General features: G+C 43.8%; 1 protein-coding gene across 4 annotated transcripts in view; it reads left to right on the top strand.

Moving 5' to 3' along the window:
- Positions 1-481: 481 nt before the first annotated feature.
- RABEP1 (rabaptin, RAB GTPase binding effector protein 1) overlaps positions 482-21,173 on the top strand; it is a 51,994-nt gene continuing 31,302 nt past the window's right edge. The window contains exons 1-2 of one of the 4 annotated variants that reach the window (XM_035559078.2): positions 482-694; positions 19,264-19,392. In XM_035559078.2, coding sequence (XP_035414971.1) covers positions 661-694; positions 19,264-19,392 — 163 coding nt within the window. In that variant the 5' untranslated portion in view covers positions 482-660. Of the gene's footprint in view, positions 695-2,102; positions 2,122-16,304; positions 16,414-17,130; positions 17,150-19,263; positions 19,393-21,173 lie in introns of those variants that run through there. The other 3 variants (XM_035559079.2, XM_035559080.2, XM_050714720.1) reach the window with 3 other exon arrangements.

Raw genomic sequence — 21,173 nt, 5'->3', positions numbered from 1 at the left:
CCTCTGTCAACACTGACCAAGGCCTGACTTTCAGTGGGCAGGAGCTCCCGTGACTGGACTCCTGACTCCATCTATCCAGACCACGCCTGCATCCCTCGCCGCATTAAACACCAAGAGTATTTCGTTGGTGTCACACCAACCCCACGAATAATAAAAGCTAACTATATTTTTATAGGAGCGGACCCAGGGATGTTCCCCGGCCTGGGCAGCCCCGGAGCCCTGCTCTGGGGGGAACCCGGGGCCAGCAGAACCCGGACGGGGGCCTCCAGCCGGGCCGGGCCCGGCCCTGCCCGCCCTGCCGGCCGTGAGGTGACAAAGCACCGCGGCATGGGGCCGGGCGGCAGCCGGCCGGGGGGAGGCCGCCCTGCCCCGGCCCTGACGGCCCCGGTGGCGGCGGCGGCCGGTCCCGTGGTGGCACCGTGGGCGCCTGCGCGGCGCTCCACCTCCTCCTCCACCTCCTCCTCCTCCTCCACCTCCTCCTCCTCCTCCTCCTCCTCCCGCCGGCGGCGGCCGCTGTCAGGATGAGGCGAAGGAGGCGGAGGCCCAGGCCGGCAGCTCCCGTCTCTCGCCGGGGCCCCCTGGCGTAGCGGTTCCCGCTCCGACGCCGCGGCTGGAGGCGGAGGAGGCCGCGGCGGCGCCGCCCGCCCGCCCGCCGGAGCCATGGCCCAGCCGGGCCCGAGCCCCCCGACGGACGGTAAAGGGGGACGCGGCCTCGCTGCGCCGGGCCGGGCCGGGCCGCCGCGGCCTGCCCAGCCCCGGGCTCGCCTGCGGAGCTCTGCCGGCCTGGGTGGCGGCGGCGGCGGCGGCGGCGGGGAGGTGGCGGCGGCCCGGAGCGGGGGCGTACAGCGCGGGGAGCCCCGCGCCCAGGGGAGAGGCGGCTGGGGGAGGCCCTGCGGGGACGGAGGGGGCCCGGCGGGGGGCTGGTAGCCTGTGGTGGGGCGGGGACGGCTCCCGAGCGTGGTGGGGCCGGGGGAGGCCCGGCGGGGGAGCCCCGGAGGGCTGGGGGGGAGGTCTGCAGGTCCGCGGGGTTCTGCGGGGCAGGGCTTGTGGTGCACAGGGTTCTGTCGGGCAGGGCTTGAGGTGCTTGGGGTGCTGCCGGGCGGGGCTGGCTCGGTGCTTTGGCCGCAGCAGGTGCGCCGGGGTTGTCCTGGCCCTGTGCGTGCAGCCAAAAGGCGCCCCAGAAGGCTGAGGTCAGGATCCTGGCGGGGACAGTTAGCTCCTGTGCTGGAGGAGACAAAGGAAATGACAGCTCGCCTCTCGGGAGGAGCCCTCTCTACCTGTGTAGGAGCAAGATAAGCTGTCCTGAAGGTTTTTATCATCAGAAGGTTACTTGTTTTGGGAGGGATTACAGGCAAGGAAATATTATTTTTTTTCCCCATGGGAAAAAAAAGGTTACAGAACTGCGTACGTATCAGAAGAGCTGTAATCAGTGCTTGGTTTGGGAGATGGGATTGAAAGGACAATCCCATCTGGGCATCCCAGAGTTGTATGGGATGTGTGGGAGAAGGGCAGGAGAGCAAGAAACTGAATTGAAGCTGGTCATGCTGTAGGAGGGCTGGGGGGAGATGTGCAGAACCTTGAAGGATAGGTGCTTACCTGGCCATGGCGCTATGCCAGAGCTCTCTTTTTTTCTTCTTTTTATTTAGAGAGCAGATGAGTTTCCCTGGGAAAGTACTCTGTTAGAAAAGGGCAATGATGTATTCTTAATTATGCATATCTAGGGAATTGTGTGAGCTTTTTTTTTTTGGTGCCGTTACACAAGAAAGTGCTAATCTATGGGGATTTCAGTCTACCTTGTCAAAGTGTTAATGATGGAGGTGCTTGGATTTTTTTTTTATTTTTATTTTATTTTTCTCCATTAAGGTCAATGATTGCATGTTCGTCCTTTGAGAGCACTAGGGGGAAGGTGAATTTACTTGCTTTCGTGGTTGTAAGGTTGTTCTTGGTATGGGTTATTCATGTGCTTTCTGGCAAATAACCATTGTTTATTGTTCTTTAGCGTTTTCTTGTGAGAGCTGCAGAACAGCTTGCAACAATTTTTCTTCTTGGCTCTTGCAGAGAATCTGGCTGCAGGTGTGCAGTGGAACTGAGCAAATGTTTGCTGCTTCTTGACCAGGAAAGGTAGTTGTATGTTAGTTGTGTATTAGAAGTTACAAGTTGGATAGAATTTTGTTCTTGCTGTTGTTGTTTAAAAAGACACAAAGGTGCGAGTAAAACGTAGTAATTTGATAGGTTGATGAAGTCTGTCTTGTAAGAGATATGGGTTGCTGTCTTTCTCATGTCTTTTAGCTGTGGAAAGATGAGGATGCTGTAAATAAGACCCATGGTTGAGAGGGAAGTGGCTGGAAGTTGGATGGATTCTGAAAGTTGTTGCTGTGTCCTCGCATTGAAGAATTGAGAGCTTCTAAAATGGCTCCTCTCCCCCATCCTCCTTTGGCAGTGATAGGCCCAGTTTTTGATTTTGTTCTTTTCGTCCACTTTGATCACTATACTACTGTTCTCAAGCCTGATGGGCTTTTTTTTATGTAACTTGCAAAAAGTGTGCCTTGAAACTTCTCCGTTGTGTTTTAATATGGGGAAAAAATAGAAGTGATTTATTCAGTGTTTTTGGCTGTCTGCACTGAATTCATCGCTTAAAGGAGCGGTGTAATTTCTGTTTTAAGATTACATGTGACAAAATAGCACTGGATTAGTATGGCGCTTCAAGAAAAAGTTACAGCTTTTGTATAATTACTTACATTGATTGTAAATACTGTGCGCATTCTTTACCTGTGCAAGATGCATTGGCTCCAATTTTTTTTGTTGAAAGCAAGTATAAAAGACTCTAGTTAAAAAAAATAATAATGAAACAACGTGAGAGGAATATTATATAGAATATATAGTCAATTCTAAAGCCCATACTGAAATGAAAATGGTACCAAAAGAGAGGTAGAATATCACAAAGAAAGAGGAGAAGAATGGATATTGGGTCCTACCCTGTTTTTGTACTTTGGCTTAGTGTAGAAGTTAATAACCCTCTAATTCTTTTGTATGGGGTAATAGTTTCCATATGATAACAATCGCAAAAGGCTAAGTGCAGAGTCCTCTGGCTGCTCATGTGGCTTTGTGCACTATGCTGTTAACTCTTAGCTGATTGTGTCAACCTGTGGTGCAAGTAGGTGTGCGCTCATTGATCCTGGTCAAGGTGGCTTTTTGTGGATTTTTTTATTAACACGTCATCTAGATGGTATGACTGGAACAGTAATGCCTGATTTGTAAAAAAAAAAAAAAAAAATAAAAATAAAATAAAATATATATATATATATATATAAAAAATCATATTTTCAAAGGTGGGCAGCTTCTTTGGGCTTAATTCAGATCTGGATGCTTGCCATCTCTGAAAATAAGGTTACCAAATAAAATGTTTTGACATAGTTTTTCCCTGTCAGATTGTTTGGGGTTTAATATCGCTCCTTCTTATATCTGGAAAATGCTTCAATGAGGGAGCTGCTACTACAAAAAGTACTAATTCTTCAAGACTTAATTTGCATATCCTTGTTGTTATTATTTGCAAATTATTGAATTCTTCTTACTGCGCTAGTGAACTTAAACCGTTGGTACACTCAGCCTGGTAAATAGTAACTGCTGATATTCTGTGATAAAGGAAACTGTTAGTGGCATGGTCTACTGAACGCTATAAGAAAAAATCACCAGCCAGGTGATCAGAGTCACTTTTTCTTACTCCTGTGCTCAGGCCAGTAAAAATGCTGTCTCTTTTTTGTGGTCAGAGTCAGATGGCAGTTGTCAGCGCAGAGAAGGGCTCAGCTGTATGCAGGAGGCTGGAGGACATTGCCATGTTGGTTTTAGCACCACTGGCAGCACCGTGGGCTGTGCTGCTGCCCCGTGCCAGTAACGTGGGATCCTCCCGACAGGAGCAGAGATCTTGCTGTCAGTGTACTTTTCACTTATCTCAGAGGTTGGCCGCTGCTAGTGGAGGGGTCTGGAATGTCACATAGAAAATGAACTAATAAAAACTTAAGCCTTAGCCACTAATATGTTTCTAGTTATCTTCCTTATACATATCACTTTTAAAATGAAGTTGAAGTATCTAAATATGCTATTACTCATCTCAAAAGCTAGGTGTGGCTGGTAAGGGACTGGTTTTGAGCACAGCAGTTTAGCTCGGTGTTGTTGATGTAACTGTCAAAAGTTAAACTTTTCTCTTGGGTACTAACTGCAGAATTGCCGGTACTTTCCAAGAGCCCCAAAATTCCTTCCCTTACTTTCATTTTGCTTGCTTTTAATTTAGCATGCTATTTAATAGTTATTAAACAAATATGTTCAACTTAAAAACAATCAACACAAATGAACACATCTCTTTTTTCAGTTGTACGGTTTTCTATGTTTATTCAGTGGACCCGTCTGGAATTTGGCTTCGGAAGTGAGGCAGACACCTCGAACATACACCTCTTAGAATTTCTGAGGAAGTTTTGATCAGCTCAGCAGGTCGGTTTGCTCTGGAGTGGAAATATGCACATTTGGGGTGTCTGCTTTCCATATGAAGCCAAGTCCCAAATCTCTCTCTTAATTTTGAGAAATGCTGTGACCCTGTTTGTTAAAATTAGCTGTTGACTTGCCTGAAGGCAGAGTGAATATACTTTACGACACGGACTGTCTGTCTCTCTCTTGCATTTTAAACGCTGGAAAATATAAATTCTCTGCCCGGTTTTATTGCTTCTTGGCCAGTTCACCATCATCATCGACAAGATGGCCTTCCTAAATGTTTTCTTTCCTTTCTGGCCTGCTGCCTGAAGATGCTTAGCTGCTTTCCAATAGCCCTCTGTGGGTGGAGCGGATTCCCACTGCGGAACTAGTTTGTGTGCGCTCCCTTGAAAGTGATTGAGGAAGGAATTTTGTTTTAAAACTTTTAAGAAGCTAAAACAAACAACGTCTCCCAGCGTGGGAGTGGACCAAATCCCATCGGCTTCATAACGGGTGATGGTTGAATGGCAGGCTTCCTGGGTTTTCACTCCAGGCACTTTATTAAAAAATTCTTGTAAGATGTGAAGTTTTCTGTGTTATATATATCTATATTATTCTGTTTAAATAAAAGTTTGTATTTAAAACAAAAAGCATGAGGTTATGGCTTTACTCTGACTGAAGTCTTCCAAGGTAAGCACTGATAGCACTGGTAAGCAGCACTTACTAAGCAGGCTTCCAAGCAGTACCTGACAACAAGGCTGGGATGGGAAAAGAAAACAAGACAACGACTAGCTGTAAATGCCATTCTGTGTGTGTTTAAGAGTAACATCTTTCATTCCAAAGGTCTAGTGCTTCTGAGTGGTTCGTAGTCGTTACTTGCAGAATTGTTTCCAGTACCTGCGCGAGTGGAGTCTGAGTTACTGGTACTAGTCTCTGCAAGTTACTCTATAAATAGGGTAAGCGTTGTGTAATTTTAGTCATGGTATAGTCAGTTTAACATGATGATGAATTATCTCTGGAAAAATGTAAATCATTTGACATCTTTATGTAAATTGGCATAGGAGGAACACGTGGGGAGTGTACCCTTAGGTAGGATTTCTGTATTTTTCAGAAAATACAGGGTTGCTTTTTAGTACTTCGCTGAAATATACCTGGTGCTTGAGAAAAATGCCGGGTTGTTGTGTCTCTTTATTAATGGTGCGTATCGTACCTTCAGAATGCAGAACTGCAGCACATCCGTTAATATAATGATGTCTTTCATTTGCATAGTAGCTTGTAAGTACAAAATGAAGATGGATGGCCTGACTGATCTATTTTCTTTCTAACCCAGTGGCATTTCAGCCTGTGGCCTTCAGACCCCTGTCACTCAGGTGCTACTTCTGTGCTGCCTTCCACAGACCCCTTAAAAAATAACTCTGTGAGAAGGGTTTAAGTCTGTTTTTTTTTGTTTTTGTTTTTTTTAATAAAGGAGGCCCGGGGGGTTCTAGGGAAAAAAAAAAAAAGGACTGAAAAAACACTGATTTCACCTGTCAGAACAGAGGAATCCTCCCTAGGTATCCTTAACACCAGAAGGGCCACTTGATGTCTGTCTCTGTAATTGCTTTCTTCTTAGCTTACAGTGTGCCCAAGTCAGTTATTGAGAAAACCTCGCAAATTACTGTGTTTTGTTTTGTTCCTGTTTTCCTTTTTTCCTACTCATGTCTGCTTCTTTTGGCCACGACTTCTGTTGGCAGCCAGCTGCCTTGCGGTGCCTCTTTTCTCCCTCCTGTCCTCATCCCGTGCTCATCTTCTCTGGTCAAACCCTTCCACATACAACAAAGCGTAAAATGAAAGCTTTCAAGTCACCCTTCACATCTGTTTCCGTCTCCCCTGGTAATTTCTGTTTCCACACAGCTAAGTGACTGGTTAATTCCTCTGAAACGTTGCCTTGCGTGACCTTTGGATGCTTCCCCTCCAAGGCCAAGCAGCTGTTCGACTGTCCTGGACAACTGCTGCTGCTCAGCTCATCCTCCGGTTTCCTCAGGGCTCCTTCCCAACCACCAACACCTCCTCTTCCTTAAACACTGCTCTCCCTCTCGCAGGCCTTTTGCTGCCTCCCGTCTGTGGACGTCCCCTGTTTCTTGTTTCAGCTGCTCCAGCCTTTGCTTGCTCCGCTCTCTGGTTGGGACGTCCTCAGTATCCTTCCTCCATGCCTCCATTCTTCTGCTGGAGAAAATTGTAGCAGTGCGCGAACTTCATGAAAAGTTTCTTCTCTTTTCTTTTCCAGACAGCACTGCTTGCCAGCTATGCTGATTCTTAGCTTGTTTGCTGTTCTGTTGTTGTGGACTTTTTTGTTAGTTTATTTTTAAGATCTCGTCTGCTTTTATTAAAAAGAGACGGTCTTCTCTTGCTTTCCTCTTGGTACAGAGCAGGTACTCACCTGCTTTTCAACCCCCCTGCCTTATGCATCTCATGCAGATGCAGTGTTTTCTCCGAACCAGCTGTAGTGTTTGGCAGGTGTTGGACCTCAGCTACTCACCTATTTATCATGAGTTTGGCTGACATCTGATTCTTTAATACCTTGGTTTCTTTATTTGTAAACCAAAGCGGTTATATGCGTCACGGATTGCAGAAATTAATTGCTGGAGGTTGACTGCTGATCTCCTTTGGAAAGGTAGAGAAACACAAGAGCTCCAAACCTCACCTGCCAGAGCAGTTCTGAAGACATGGCTTGGGTAGGGAGCAGGGCAGGCAGCCCGCTGTGCGACTCCCCACGTCGTGCTGCAGGCTGCTAGAGCCCTGTGTTGCCTTGTGTCCCCACCATAACTGGAAAATAGACCTTAAGATCTTAAAACAAACAAACAAAAATCTACCAAGCCTGATTTAATAAAGAGGAGAGGCTCGTTGTGCCGTGGTGCTTCACAACGAGGGAAGAAATTTAAATTTAGGTGGAAATTTTTTTTGTATTTGTTTCTCCTTATGTTTTGTGGTTTCTGAAAATAACCTTTCTAGTAAAACTGTTATTTCATTTGTGCTCCTTAGAAGCTATACATGGCAAAGAAAATCAGAATCAATAATTGAACAAAATCATTTCTATGGGATGCTCCTGAGGGTATGGCTTGTAGGTGAGAGGAAGCGATTAACTGAGGATCAGACCAACCCAGCTTTGTTGATTGAGCAGTGTTGCCACGGCTTTTAAGAAAGTATCCCAAATAGACTGCGTGATTTGTATTGCTGCTGTTGTTGATGCATGTTTTTAAATTATAGCCAGTTGCAACGAGGCTTGAAATGCTATTTAAATGGCAACAAAAGAGAAAAATATGCAAAATTGTAAAGAAAAAAGATCGCTCTTTCACCTTCTTAAATTTTTGTTTAAGTGCTTCCATGCAGAACTGTTTACCCGCTGCACCCATGCCTTGGTAGGGTAACTTTGTGTTTGCAGGCGTGGTTACCATTACAATATTCCTCAGCAAGAGATCTTTATGCCCTATGTTAACTGCTGCTACAGCAGTGCTCTATGAAATGATTAGGTTGGCAACGTGGTTGGTTGCGTTAAAGAAAAAAAAACACAGAATTGAGTAACTTGCAAACAGTAACTTGTCTACAAGCACAGAATGTAGAGATATTCCTTACATCTGTATTCTCAGTGTCACTGGCTTAATCTATAAAGGGAGAGGCACAGATGAGTGCTAGAAGTTAGTGCTCGAGCAGCTGATTTTCTTAACCATCCCTATAAATGTCAGTGTCTGGTACCCCTTCAGAAAATTGTATTTCCTAAGGCCTACTGAAGATGTTCTAGACTCCCATTGACTACAGACGCGAGAGTTGGAACATCCATCTTACATTAGCGGTGGGCTGTGCCAAGATCCCTGATGTAACTGAGCTGCGGTGTTACTTGCTTTATTTTGGTGAAATATGAAACACAAGTTTGGCTCTGTTTTCTCAAAGCGTCTCACAAACTGACATCTTTATGTCCCGTGCTACATCTTTTACATTTTCTTTTAGGGATGATAAATTGGTTTCACGTAATAACTTTCTTAATTGTCAGCTCACAATGCCTGTTTACATTTTTTCTTTGTGTGTATCTAGAGATGTGTGCTAAATTAATGGGAAAGCAATTAGCCAAACTCCAGATTCTGTGCTTGACTGACGCCTCTAACTGTGAACAATATAGCTGACTGCCTGGTCTGCACAGCTTCTGCTTGACTTCTAGATGAAACCGGGGGTGAAGATGCTAAATCTCTAAATAGTATAGAAAACCCTGGTGGATTTGCTGGAGGCACAGAGGCTAACGTTTCCCTGATGATACACCAGGAGGGGTTGTGATGGCACATTATAGGGTCCAGTCTAACTGCAGTTCTGTACTTGTGTACTTGCTTTCAAAAAAAAGTAAATGTGAGCCTAACCTGACTCTGGCATAGAGCTGTTTTCCCATGCATTTTTACCTCCAGCTCTTGTTTTTGTACCAGTCTAAATGTGCTTACACCGTAGACACACGCTCAGTTGGGTTTGTTCAAACTGTGTGTATACGAGCACGGATGGGAAACGCGAGCTTTGGAATTGGTGTTCTGGCACAGGTTGCATTGCAGCTGCCCCTGGATGGCCTGAATGGAAATCAGGATTTGAAGCAGGCCATTTATCACTTACAAATGACAGCCATAAAGTCTTGTAAAGAAAGAAAAAGGGGAAAAACCCAACCCAGCCCTACACTGAGCTCAGTCACCAGGAGCGCAGGGCAGAAGGAAAGCCAGGCTCCCACAGTCATGTTCCCCCCTCACCCTTGTGCCTGCTCGGCATGTGGCACCCACCGCTGGGCCACTTCAGCTCAGCCACCCGGTGGAGACCTGCTCGCTGCTGGATTAATGAGTTTAATTGATTTAGTGAGTATTAGAGCTGGCACAAAGGAAGGGGTGGAGACCTCACGGTGGCGATACGGATGTGCCGTGCAGACTCCTTTTCATGGTTTGAACCAGCCTACAGCCTCGCTGCCGTGTTTGTGGCAGTTCTGGTATATGCTCAGCCACATGACGAGTGTGGGCAGGGTCCTGATGGGCTGAAAATAGGTGGTTTGACACCTCTCCATCCCCAGCTTTTTGCTGTATCACTTCGCTGCGCCCATCGCTGCACAGCCTCACGGGTCCTTGTACCATGGTGGGGCGAACTCAGGGCGACGTGGGGGCCCGGGTTACCCAAAAGGGTGAACACCAGTGCTTGAGTTTACTTCAAATGATCATAACAACTGCAGGCTTAGTTAAGCCTTCATGTTGTTTTGCTTATACCCCAGGCATATATATATATATTGTAAATGTTGCAGTGTAAATGAAAAGTTCATGCTGGAAGAGGAATTTCTTCCTCTTTAACTGCTCAGAAATGCATTTAATGACAAGTGGTAGCAAAAAGTAGAAATATATAGACTGATGGCAGTGCTTCCTGTCAAGAAATAGATTATGGAGACTTGGGGGAGTAGTAGGCTGTTGTTCTCAGGGAAACTATTAAATTGCTGCAGAAACCTTACTCCGAATGATAGGGACTGTATCCTGTTCCTTATCGAATAAAGATGTTAATCATCTTTTATTAGTTGTCATACTGTACTTATCACCACGGTGTCTCCATAAATACATCTGGCAGCCGCATTTTCCAGGCCATTTATCAAGATTTATATCCTGGAAGTGGTTACTCTGAGGCACCATGTGTTCATGCCTGCAACGGGCTCTTCTCAGAGCTAACGCTTCTGAAATGACTCTGCCTCGAGATCGGGTCCTAGCCTGGTCCTGTCCTCAGTTCATTCTCTGGCTACCCGTTTGGGCCACCAAATGTAGGAAGGGACAGGGAACCGCAGAGGGAATGACGTGACATTAACCCCTCTTACGGTGCTTGTTCGCATTCATGACTCTTGGGTCCCGTGTGAGTTACTGCTATCTCAGAAGCTTTTCTGGTACCTGTGACAATACGTGGGTGCTGTCTGGTAGCTGCAGGGGTGGGATGAGTTTGCGTGCTGTTACTGACCGTGTCGGTTTTGAAATTGTGCGGAGAGAGGCAGACTTGCTTTCAGTGGTCGTCTCCTCGTACCTGTAGTAATGGTAAACTAGAGAAGCTTTCTGTTTTTCTCTGTATCATTGTCTTTTCCTGTTGGTTTGCCTGTGTGTTTCTCTCCAATTGGATATTTCAACTTTATCTTCCTTGGAGTTTCTCAGTCAGGTATATCATCGTTACTTTTTTCCTTCTGCACAGAAACAGGGTGGCAGGGCGTTGGGGATGGTACGTAGCCTGAAGGCTTTCAAAGGCACACCGCACTTAATCAGCCCTACGGCAAATGGCAGGACAGCGGACAGCGTGAGGTCTTGCATTAGTGGTATCCAGGGGAATTTGGAAGTAATAGGAATGGGTATGTTTTATACGTTCATCTACTTCATCGCAGAGAACAATGCAGTGGGGTGGTTTTGTTTCTCTGGGAGCTGAGTCACACTTTATTCACTTTTTTTTTTCCAAAAGAGGACAGCCATTAATAAATCTGTGAGCGATGTGACAAACATGTTAGAAGGAGTCAAAGGGATTTTTTCTCCTCCCACTGCAGATGAGTCAGCAATTACAGTATTGTGAAAGAAAATCAGCACCGAGTTTGTTGTCTGGGCATGGTAAACGTTTACATCTTAAAAAACATTTATACTAGCAGTGTTCTGAGTGCTGGCTTGTGTAAGTGGTCTCCTGCATAGTGGAGTGAGTGTCAGAAGCTTTCCCTAAATGCCCGTCCATCTGAAATGAGAATGTTTGATCAGAACAGCAGATTTCTGGTGGTTTACTAAAACAGATATCAACCACTGTTTCAATTCTGTCTTCCTTGCAAGGTAAGATCCTCTGAAAACCTCTCTGTCAGGTGTAATTGCCACGTGAAGTAATCTTATCCTGTTCTGAACTTTGTGGCTGTTTTGTACACGTGATGGTTAGATCTGGGAGCGTGGACAGGCTTGGCAGAAGCCTTCCTGCACAAACACGAAGGCTCATTCATATTTTCAATATTACTTTGGTCAAGAAGAATGGAGCTGCCTGGCTGTTTATTGGAACTTTAAAATACTACTGGAGGGGAGTAGCTGGTGCTGCTGGAGGGTTTTGTTTATGGGCTGAAGGAGCCTCCACTGTGTCTGCTTGAAACACCTTTCTGCTGCCTGCCTAGCTTACCACTTAGCGAGGTAGGACAGACTGATGAAATAAAAGGAGTGGCAAAGCGCACGTGAACGCTGACATGTTTGACAGATGCATTGTTTAAGCGTAGATACTGTACTAAATGCTTGAAAAGCTTTGCCAAGGGATCAAGTTGGACTGTGACTGCAGGGTATGTAGATCTAGACTAGCTTTAAGCTGATAGTGGTGTAATCGTAGCAGCAATGACACACGGCACAAGCTGTGAATCCTTTTAGAGAAACCTGACCAATACTTGGATGCTTAACCTTTGCTGAGTTTTGTGCTGTCATCACCATGCTCTCTTGTTTGCTCAAGCAGTGACTAGCCTGAGTAAATGTACACAGCCTGTAGAGTAAATAGACCCTCCATAAACCCAAGAAGTCATTGAGTTTTATTTCTGCCGAGACTTTTTTTTTAAATGAGCCTCTTATAAAGAGCGGTTATAAAAGTGAAAAATTGTTAGTGTTAAAGCAAGGGAGAATAAGATAGAAGCACAGAGAGATCAAGGAACATGGTGATGATTGAGATGAGGCTAGTAACTCAGTTCCCTCCTTTTTTTTTGGTCTCTATAGGTGAATTCAGTGTCTCTGTTCACTAAACTGTAACTTGCTTGCTGTTGACTTACAGGGAACTCAAACTCATTGTGTTTCTGAGCAGATTCGCTGATGGTGGCGGTAGGATGACCACGTGCAGCCAAAATACTTTCTCTGGGTTACCATCCGTCGTGATGTCTAGCTGACTTTTCCTACACTGTGATTGATCCACTGCTGCCCTATTTAAATTAGCACTTAACTGATGGGGCAGAGAGGGTGGTGATACTCTTGAAAAAATGCCGATAGTGTTTTCCAGAAGCTTTGAGGGATCATACTCCTCACTTCCCAAAGCATCAATGGCAGGAATTAATTAGAGGAAAAACTAAGGACAACAAAACCCCACGTTCATTGGGTTGAAACTTGCGTGGAGAAGGTCAAGTGTGTGCACAAAACTGCAAAAGGCTGGTTAAAGGGTAAAGGAAAAGGACCTGCTACTGTGGTGAGGGGTGCAGGAAAAACCAGGCTACTGATGGAGGTAGGGGACTGCCCTTGGGAGGTGAAGGTGTTTTTGGCAAATGTAAGATAAATTACTGGGGAAAAGAGTCCAAGCCCACTTCTATGCATACAAACCTATGTAAATAGCTGCATTCCCGTGATACCTGATGCGAGTGACCGCTGTTCCATTGCATTCTAATTTAAATAATGTTTAGCTAAGCATAAACTTAAAACTAGACTTAAATTACCTGGGGCCAGAATGACTAAATGTGTGGAAGAGGTGAGGAGCATTACTCACCACGTGAATCGGGCTTATCAAGATTGGGAGGAGGTAAGTTGTGATTCCCCTTCACCGAGGGTGAGGGGAATGTCAGGGGACGGAGGTTTGGACTCCAGAACAGCAGCTGCCTGGTTTTGTGTCCAAGAAGAAAGGCTGAGGGAGGCAGTAACAAAGCAAGGAAGTACCTAATGTGTTGTGTGCACCATAGGAAGGGGAGAAAAAGAGGGAAGTGGTAGTGGAGAAAAACAGAGAAGGAGAAACAATGTCTTTGCTTCTTTTTCCCCTTATAATTCTGCATGACGACATTCGCTGTGTAAACACGCTTCCAGGATGATTTGGGTAAAAATGGTTGCGCATCAAAGAGAGAGGACAACAAGTTGCTGTACTAGCAAGTACTACATGACATTTTTGGTAATCAGTGGTTGACCTGAACCTGGAAACGCTTTCAGAGTTGTTTGCTGGCCGTGCGCTTGGGCGCTGTTGCAGAACAGCAGTGCCAGCTGTCATTGCACTCGGGGTGGCAGCGGTCCCAACCTCAGCTGGTGGGCGCAGGAGCGAGTTCCTTGGGGACACCTGCAGCATGCAAGCAGCTCACTTCAAACGCCGTGGAGATGGTCATTCAAACGGCTGCATGGGTTTTTACAGTACCACATCAAACATTATTTAGTTGTTAATTAATCCTTGAATAGCTAGAAGTCACACAAAGGACCCTTGTTTTCTCTAGAAGAGACTCATTCTCATCTCACCTTCTCCATTTCTTTAGACTTTAATTATTTAAGTGTTGTGTTTCTTTGAGATCCTTACTGTAGCATGTCATACAGTGCTTAAAACAAGGAAAATAAAGAATAGGAGTAGGCATTACTGAGACTACAAGTTACAGTGGAAAGTTAGATACTATTTTAATAGCATAATGCAAGCTGTTCTGCTTGATGTTATGTATTTATAATGTGGTTAGATGTTTAATGTGCAGTGCTCAGTTGAATGTTTTTGATACTGCAATTGTTGATTTACTGCAATAAAAAGTTGTTATAACTGATATGCTGCAGCAAGGCTCAATTCAGCATCTGAAATGATACGTCCATTTGACTCCACCACCAAGTTTTAATGAATGTAGCATTAAATTTGTACTGGATTCTTGCTTGCAAATGTTTAGTCAGTACAGAAGGAATTAGGGATGTCAAATAACCTTCAGCTGTACCATAAACTATAAGTTGTTGGGCAGATGTAACAAGGTCTCTGAAAGCCACAGTGCTCAAAAGAGGGAACTGCCTAAAAGTTACTTCTGCAGAATTGCTGGTAGTGATATTGGCAAGCAGCAGCACATCTCCCATAGCACAGCTGCAGGATGGGCCTCTTTCCTTCTCTTTCTGGAGCCTGGCTGTCACCACTGCGTGCAGTGAAGTACTCGGGAAAGGAGATCTGTGACAATGCAAAGGGTTTTGTTGCCTCTGAAAATGAGTTTTATGTCCTTAAATCAAACTAAAAAAATGTATGCTGACCAATAAGCTTTAGACATTTGTCCAGAAGAGGTAAATAAAATGCTTGATGCTTACAAATGCAAGTTTGGGAAAGCAAATAATTCTTTTCTTCCTTCTACACCACTCCCCACCCCCTTTTATTTTCCCCTTCAGTTTGGTGTGCTGCTGCGCAAGTGTGTAAAGGAAAACTTTGCTCCTTGAAAAGAACACCAATTCAGTTTTATAAATCAGGAATTATTTCTGTTCAACTTGCTTACTAAAAAAAAAAACGTACTTTTGGGTGCCACTTACCAAACAACTGCATTCTTTGGATTATGTTTTGCAAGTCGTTTGTTTTAATCAAATCTTTAAAGAAAATAAAATTAAGAAAAGCTATTTGCAGTCAAAATACATGTGCTGGTGGCAGACTTTTAGACTGCAAATTTATATAGCACTGTAAATGTGGCTCCAATATGACATCATGGTGGATAAAAATTAGGGCTATTAGGAAATAAGTATGAAAAGAAATGAAAGAAATGTATGAAAGAAAAAAATGCTTGAGACGGAGGTATGGAAAATAAAAAGATATGGCTGCCCAATCATAACAGGAAAAGGAAGAGGTGGAAAGTGACACGAGTGACTTATGTCTAGCAAATATTTTGGAGGCAAGTAGTTTGTTTCTGATCTGTTTTTCAGATTTCAGCTGTAGGACTGAACTCTTGATGTCATGTTTGACATTCTATATATCAAGTGGAAAGCTTTGTGGTATTAATTTTATAAATAGACCTAGTACTCAAAAATAAACTTAGCGATAATCGGCTTTGTCTGCCTTAATTCAGGAATGGCCACTACATGTTTGCATAACTGGAAACTGTCATAGATAAAATTTAATCCTTTTGGGAGCTGATCTGTGAAGCCGCGTTTAAGTAACTAGTCTCATACAAGACGTGCGTGCTTGTTCGTGTGTTTGCCTTAAGTTGAAATCTTGCAGTGTGTTGGTTTAAGAGAAAGTTCGGTCTTTTTTTCACTGTAGTTTCTTGTTACGTATTCCAATAGTCTCACAGTCTTCCTGTAAATGGATGACTCCACTTGTAAGTGGATTTTGCTGCCCTTCTTTTGAGTTCTTCTGCCTGGTTAAGTCACGTAGTAGCATGCAGTATGTTTTATAATGTTAAACAGGTAGATGGTGATCCCTGCTTCTGACATGACGTACCTATGCGACATCCATTTAGTCCATTAGAAACAAAGCTGATAATTCCCTTGGCGTGTCCGACTGCCATCAGTAGTCCCCGATACTCTGAAAAATGCCTTATTTGCAGCTAATGGTTGGCCAAAGTGACTACTTGTTTGCTTGCTTCATTTTCAGTTCAGACTATCAATTTTAGTTTAAACTCTTCTCAGTGCTATTTCGGGAGTTACCAAGTGGGTCTTTAGGGTTTTGGTTTGCTTCTTCATAAGTTAAGGCCCAAACTGGGGAGTTAGGCCTCCCATATTGCCTCTCTTAGGGGATACAGTGTGCTCCCTGCCTCTTGGGGGCTGGCGTGTAATGGCGGCTCCTGTTGTAGAGCTGTTCGCTGTGTGCTTCATCGATGTCCTCAACCACTGATGGCTGCCACTGTGTGTGGGAGATGGGGGCACGGGCACAGTGACTCCAGCAAATTCATGAACACTGTCATTCAAAAATGAATGGGTTTTGGTGGTTTGGGGTTTTTGGTGGTTTGGGGTTTTTGGTCATCTTTAACCAAATCAGCCTATGATGGCAAATAAAAACTTTTCTTTCTCAGCTCTTTTACAGAACTGAGGTGATTTGGGCCTAACTTCCGAGCAAGACTTCAGCTATAAATGACAGTGATCTAATTGAAAATCTCTGAATGTCCGTTTCCTGCCAGTGACTTCAGTGCTTTTCCAGGCAGACTTTAATCCGTGTAATGTAGCCTGCGGTTACCTGCAGCTGGCAGTTTGAATTTGAGTTCGTTCTAGAAAGTGGAGCGTCTGTATTGCTGTCGTACAAATCATATCCACAGAAAAGGTGATCTTTTTGTGAAAATATGACCATTTACACTTAGTAGAGAAAAGGTAGTTGTCATGATGTCTTAAAAAAAAAAAAATCTGCTTTTCTTTTTACGCATTTCTGGAGGTTGACATATTATATGATTTATTGTCCTCAAGTGCGTGTGTCTTGTGTTAGTGAAATCACTGTGGATGATGCTGGTGCAGGGAAACTCCTCTTCTGTGCATGGAACACCAGGATCTGTCCTGAACATACCTCGTACGGGTGGTAAAAACACTTTGAGCCTAGTACGTAAACGAAAGCAATAATGCTAACACACAGTTGCGCTGATGTGTGGCCTGCAGTTCTCATGTGTCACCGTTTGCTGTTCCCAGTGCCTACAGCTGGCCTGGCAGCAGCCAGAGCGTTGTTGTGCTGGGTTATTCACTTCTTTCTTTTTACACGCAACTGGCAGGCTGGAGAGAAAGGCCACACTGTAAAAACAAAAACACTTGAAGTTTCATTTCCATTTCCTGCTTGGTGACTCTGCCACCCTTCTCTGCTTGGGCGGGAGGGTTTAGGAAGGCCGAACCTCTTGTTGGCTTCAGCTTCAAGTGTCTGCTCTTGTGGTGTCCTCTGCCCTCTGTCCTCAGCAGAAGCAAGTCTCCTCTTCAGAAGAAATGTAATTTGCTTGCTTTGCACAGCCAAAGTTTGCTTTCTGATGGGAGAAGTAGCACAGGCGCTGTTGTGAGGTCTTCAAAATGGCGGTCATACGGTGAGCGATGCCTAGGTTCCTTTTTGCTTTCTTTTCAATTTGTGTGTATGGCTTTGGACACCTGCCCGGCCGTGGCACAAGCCAGCCTCCCCTAGGCTTTAGAGCCTGTCATCGCATCCCTTCAAGAGCCAAAGCCGTGGCACCAGAACCACCACAAGTCCGGTTTGTCCATGCTCTGAGGCAGCGGCGTGGTGGCTGTGGGGGCTCCGCCAGGCGCCTCCAGCCCTGCCGTCTGGCTGCCTTGGCTTGCAGCATCGATCATCGATCTCTCTTGAGCCAGCAGGGAGTGGAAGCGTAGGCTTACCCTTCTGCAAGAGATCGAAGGCAGCTCTTTAGCCTTGGGAAGTGCTTTCGAGCCTGGGCCTGGCTCCACGTGTGCTGTTTCTACCCTGGTTTTGATCCAGCCACTTTCTGAGCTCCTGTGAGGCTTTCCTCTCAGTGAGCTGTCTTTGCTGCAGGCTTCTTTTGTGTTCTGGAGAGTACCCCTGTGCAGTTTGCCTTGCAGAATCCAAATAAGAGAGGGTGGCCGGGAAAGCTGATGTCTTGATATGTAAAGTTCAATTGAAAAAGCAAAACTAAAATTTCTTTGGTTCTGTAGCTACATATACCTTTTATCCAGCATGGAGTTGAACAGGTAACTTAAACACTGCATTTTATAATACCATAGGCCCTCATAAACAGCAATCAGTAAAACATACCCTTGCTTTTAAAAGATCCTTTTGTTCGTGTCTGCAGTTACTCTAAGTCATCTGGTACTAAAAATAAATATAACTCACACAGCCTCAATGGCGTTCACCAGCCAGCATTTTACCACTGTAAGCTGTAGATCTGCTGCCACCGCTTTGCGAGTCTAAACGTTTGCTGCTGCTGAATTTGTGTGGCTGTCGTACTACGTTTTCCCTACTTGTTTTTAGTGGTAAGTGTTTTGGGTGGGCTATGTAAGCTCTTCTGATGGATCAATATTTTGTGTATCTAGTCTGTGCTGTGTAGGGACTATAACTGAAACAAAGTGATTCAGTCTTTTCTACCAGACGGAGTTGGAACATGTCCATAAAATGCTTTTGCAGAACAGATAGAGGATTGCTTAGAGGAACGTTGTTTGCTCAGTGCGTTGCAGCATGGAGATGGGTTTTGTTCGAGCTCATCTGCCTCTTGTTTCTATTTTGAATTTGAATTCTGAGGTGTGCAGTAGGAAACCTTCTGGCACCTAAAGCAGACCTGTACTTCTTGGGGTGTGAAGTAGTTAATATTGCACATGGTCAGTATTACAGGGATGGTGCTTGTGCTTCTCACTCTGTGGGATCTTTATAGCGTCATACAGTGTAGTGATGATCATGTTGTAACAGTCTTTAGTGCCTTGTGGACTTCATACTACTCCTTTTGTTTGCCATACCACCAGATCATCTGCTAATGTGATAAATACTGGAAAATACTGAGATGTATGTGCTCACTTAAGGATTTTTAATTGCTGGAAATGAGAAGAATTTGATCTGATGATCAAATCTTCTCCATAGATTGCAGTCATCTGGCAGTTTGGCTGAATGTAGACTGAAAAACCTGTTAGTGGAAGTGCAGAACTGAAGGCAGGAGACGTCAAGGCATCATGTTTTAGCTTATGATTTTTCTTTGTCTGTAGTTGTTAGCTCAGCAGCTGTCGTTGAGTTGTCTTCAACCTCAGCCTTTGAGAACTTGGTGCTTCAATGCTCAGCCTTCACGTGCTGTTCCTATGCATGGTGGCTAAATTCCCAATGGTTTGGAAAGAAGCACCAATAGAGATCATTCTGGCACTGTTTTTTTTTTTTTTTTTTCCCAATTTCTTCCTTCGGTGTATTTACCGAAGTATGATTTTCTTTGGGGGAATTGTTTTCTATAGAATTCCCTGCCACATGGCCACCTAGCTGTGGAGATAGCTACTGCAGTTTGATGCTGCAGTCTAAGAACTTATCTTCCCTCCATGCTTAAAGGACTCTCGCTAGTTGTTCTGATGTATTGTGGGGCAACAGTTGAAATAATTAATAAATATACTTGAAAAAGCAAAAGCCTCAAACCTCTAAGTTGCAGAATGGGATGCCTTAACTGTTAGTGACGTACCTTATCTTCTGTTTTATTTTTAGTTGCTCTTCTACAACGGGTAGCAGAATTGGAAAAGGTCAATGCAGAATTTCTGCGTACAAAGCAGCAACTTGAGCAAGAATTTAATCAAAAGAGAGCGAAATTTAAGGAGCTGTACTTGGCTAAGGAAGGTAAGTTCCCTATTTCCTGGATTGTTTGAAAGTTTAATTAAACTTTAGCTGCACATAAACCCTATATGAAGAATAACCTTTGTAATGCCAACTATTACTCCCCATTTGCACATGCACACCGCATACTTTTTTTTTTCTCTGGTTAAGGATAATCCTAGTTAGGATTTAAGAGAGTTTTCTTCCAATACTGGGATAATTGGCTACATACCCATTACTAGATAACACATTGTTTTTGATTTGCCAAAAATGGAAAAGTGATAGTAGTCTTAAACAGTTATAGTAAGAAAATAAGAGATGAGCAGGGAGTAAAATTCAATAGGTGGCTATTTAGCTTACAAGAACAAATCTTTGGAATGAAATTAAAAATTTGGCTGCACAGACAGGAGTCTGCAGAGCGACTTGTTGTACATCTAGAAACACCATCCCTGCATTTAATACTAACTCTAAAGTCAGTGTGCTCGTTTTCTCTGAACAGCAGTTGAAGTGGCAAGTGGAAAAACGTAGTCTAGATAATGTGCTTTTCATACTTTGTGGCTAGCTGCTTTCATATAATATTAATTTGTCTTACTTTTCAATCTGAGCTAGAATGTAAGCAGAAAAACATTGTAAAAATTTTAATACTAGCCAAGGGCATTTATTTCAATAGCACTCTGTAGAAAAATTTGAACCATATGAGCTCAAATATCCAATGAAGACTTGGAGAGTAGTGATAGTTGCTGTTCTGAGAGCCAAATTGGTTTACTTCTAATTCTGATGATTTTCTGTCCTTAACATATGAAAGCAAACCCAAAAAATAGTGCATTAGGACTGCAGCTGCTTGTATTAGCTTATGAGAGCAGAAATACAACAGGCATAATGAAGATCAGATCATACAGAAGGCCTATTTCTTTTTGTTTCTAGCAGCTGGATGAAAGGAAATTTGAGATACAAGACGCTGCTGATGAGATCAGCAGTACTTCTCTCTTCTCCAAACAGTCAAAAAATAGAAAATAAATTATGATGAGAAAAAAAACAATTTTCGTATGTACCAGAGTGAAAGGATACCCGAGAAGAATATACAAGCAATTACTTTCCCCCCCTCCACCAAAGCTTTTTTCCCCCCTCTTTGTTCTTTGAGACCCTTTCCTAAAAATACATGTGGGACAGTGGCAGGCTATCTTTAACACTGTCATTTAGGAACTAAATAACATAAATGCTATAGGATTTTGTGGTGTTTGTTGTTGTTGTTTTAATGCAAGGATTAATGTCCTTTTTAGTACTCAATTAGCTTGAAGTTTCATATTCTTTATCAAGTAGTAAGGTCTTGGGCACCAGGCTTGATTAATGGAGATAGCTTGTTGTTTTTGTATGCTGGCCAGATGTTTCTACTAAAAGTTATTGCTGTTGAAATAGGCTACATGGGCATAAAACTATATTCTCTGTTAGTACTTTTAGAATGAATTGTATAATATGTAGCATTTAAAGCTTTTGCTTCAGATTAACTGAAACCTCAAGAGGATAATATGAAATTAGTTTAATCTCTGCTTCTGGTTGCAACAATTAGGGAAGTAGTGGACATTCAGTTGAATGTATCTCTTTTTCTAGTGGAAACAGGCACAATAAAGAGCAAATTTGGCTGCTTAGTTTTCATATACGGGCTCCAGGTAGTGTTCACAGAGTGTTTCTAGTCTGGAATACAAAGTGTTCTGTCCATATTTGGGACCAAGTTGGTGTCAAAAATGGGGAAGAACTGTCTTCTTGTCTGTTGGTCTTATCTTTTCCAAATTCATTGCCAGAATGAA

The sequence above is a fragment of the Cygnus atratus genome, chromosome 20 (genome assembly GCF_013377495.2).
Source record: "Cygnus atratus isolate AKBS03 ecotype Queensland, Australia chromosome 20, CAtr_DNAZoo_HiC_assembly, whole genome shotgun sequence".
NCBI lineage: Eukaryota > Metazoa > Chordata > Aves > Anseriformes > Anatidae > Cygnus > Cygnus atratus.
The sequence above is the reverse complement of the archived record's forward strand: the minus strand, read 5'-3'. Positions and strand labels throughout refer to the sequence as shown.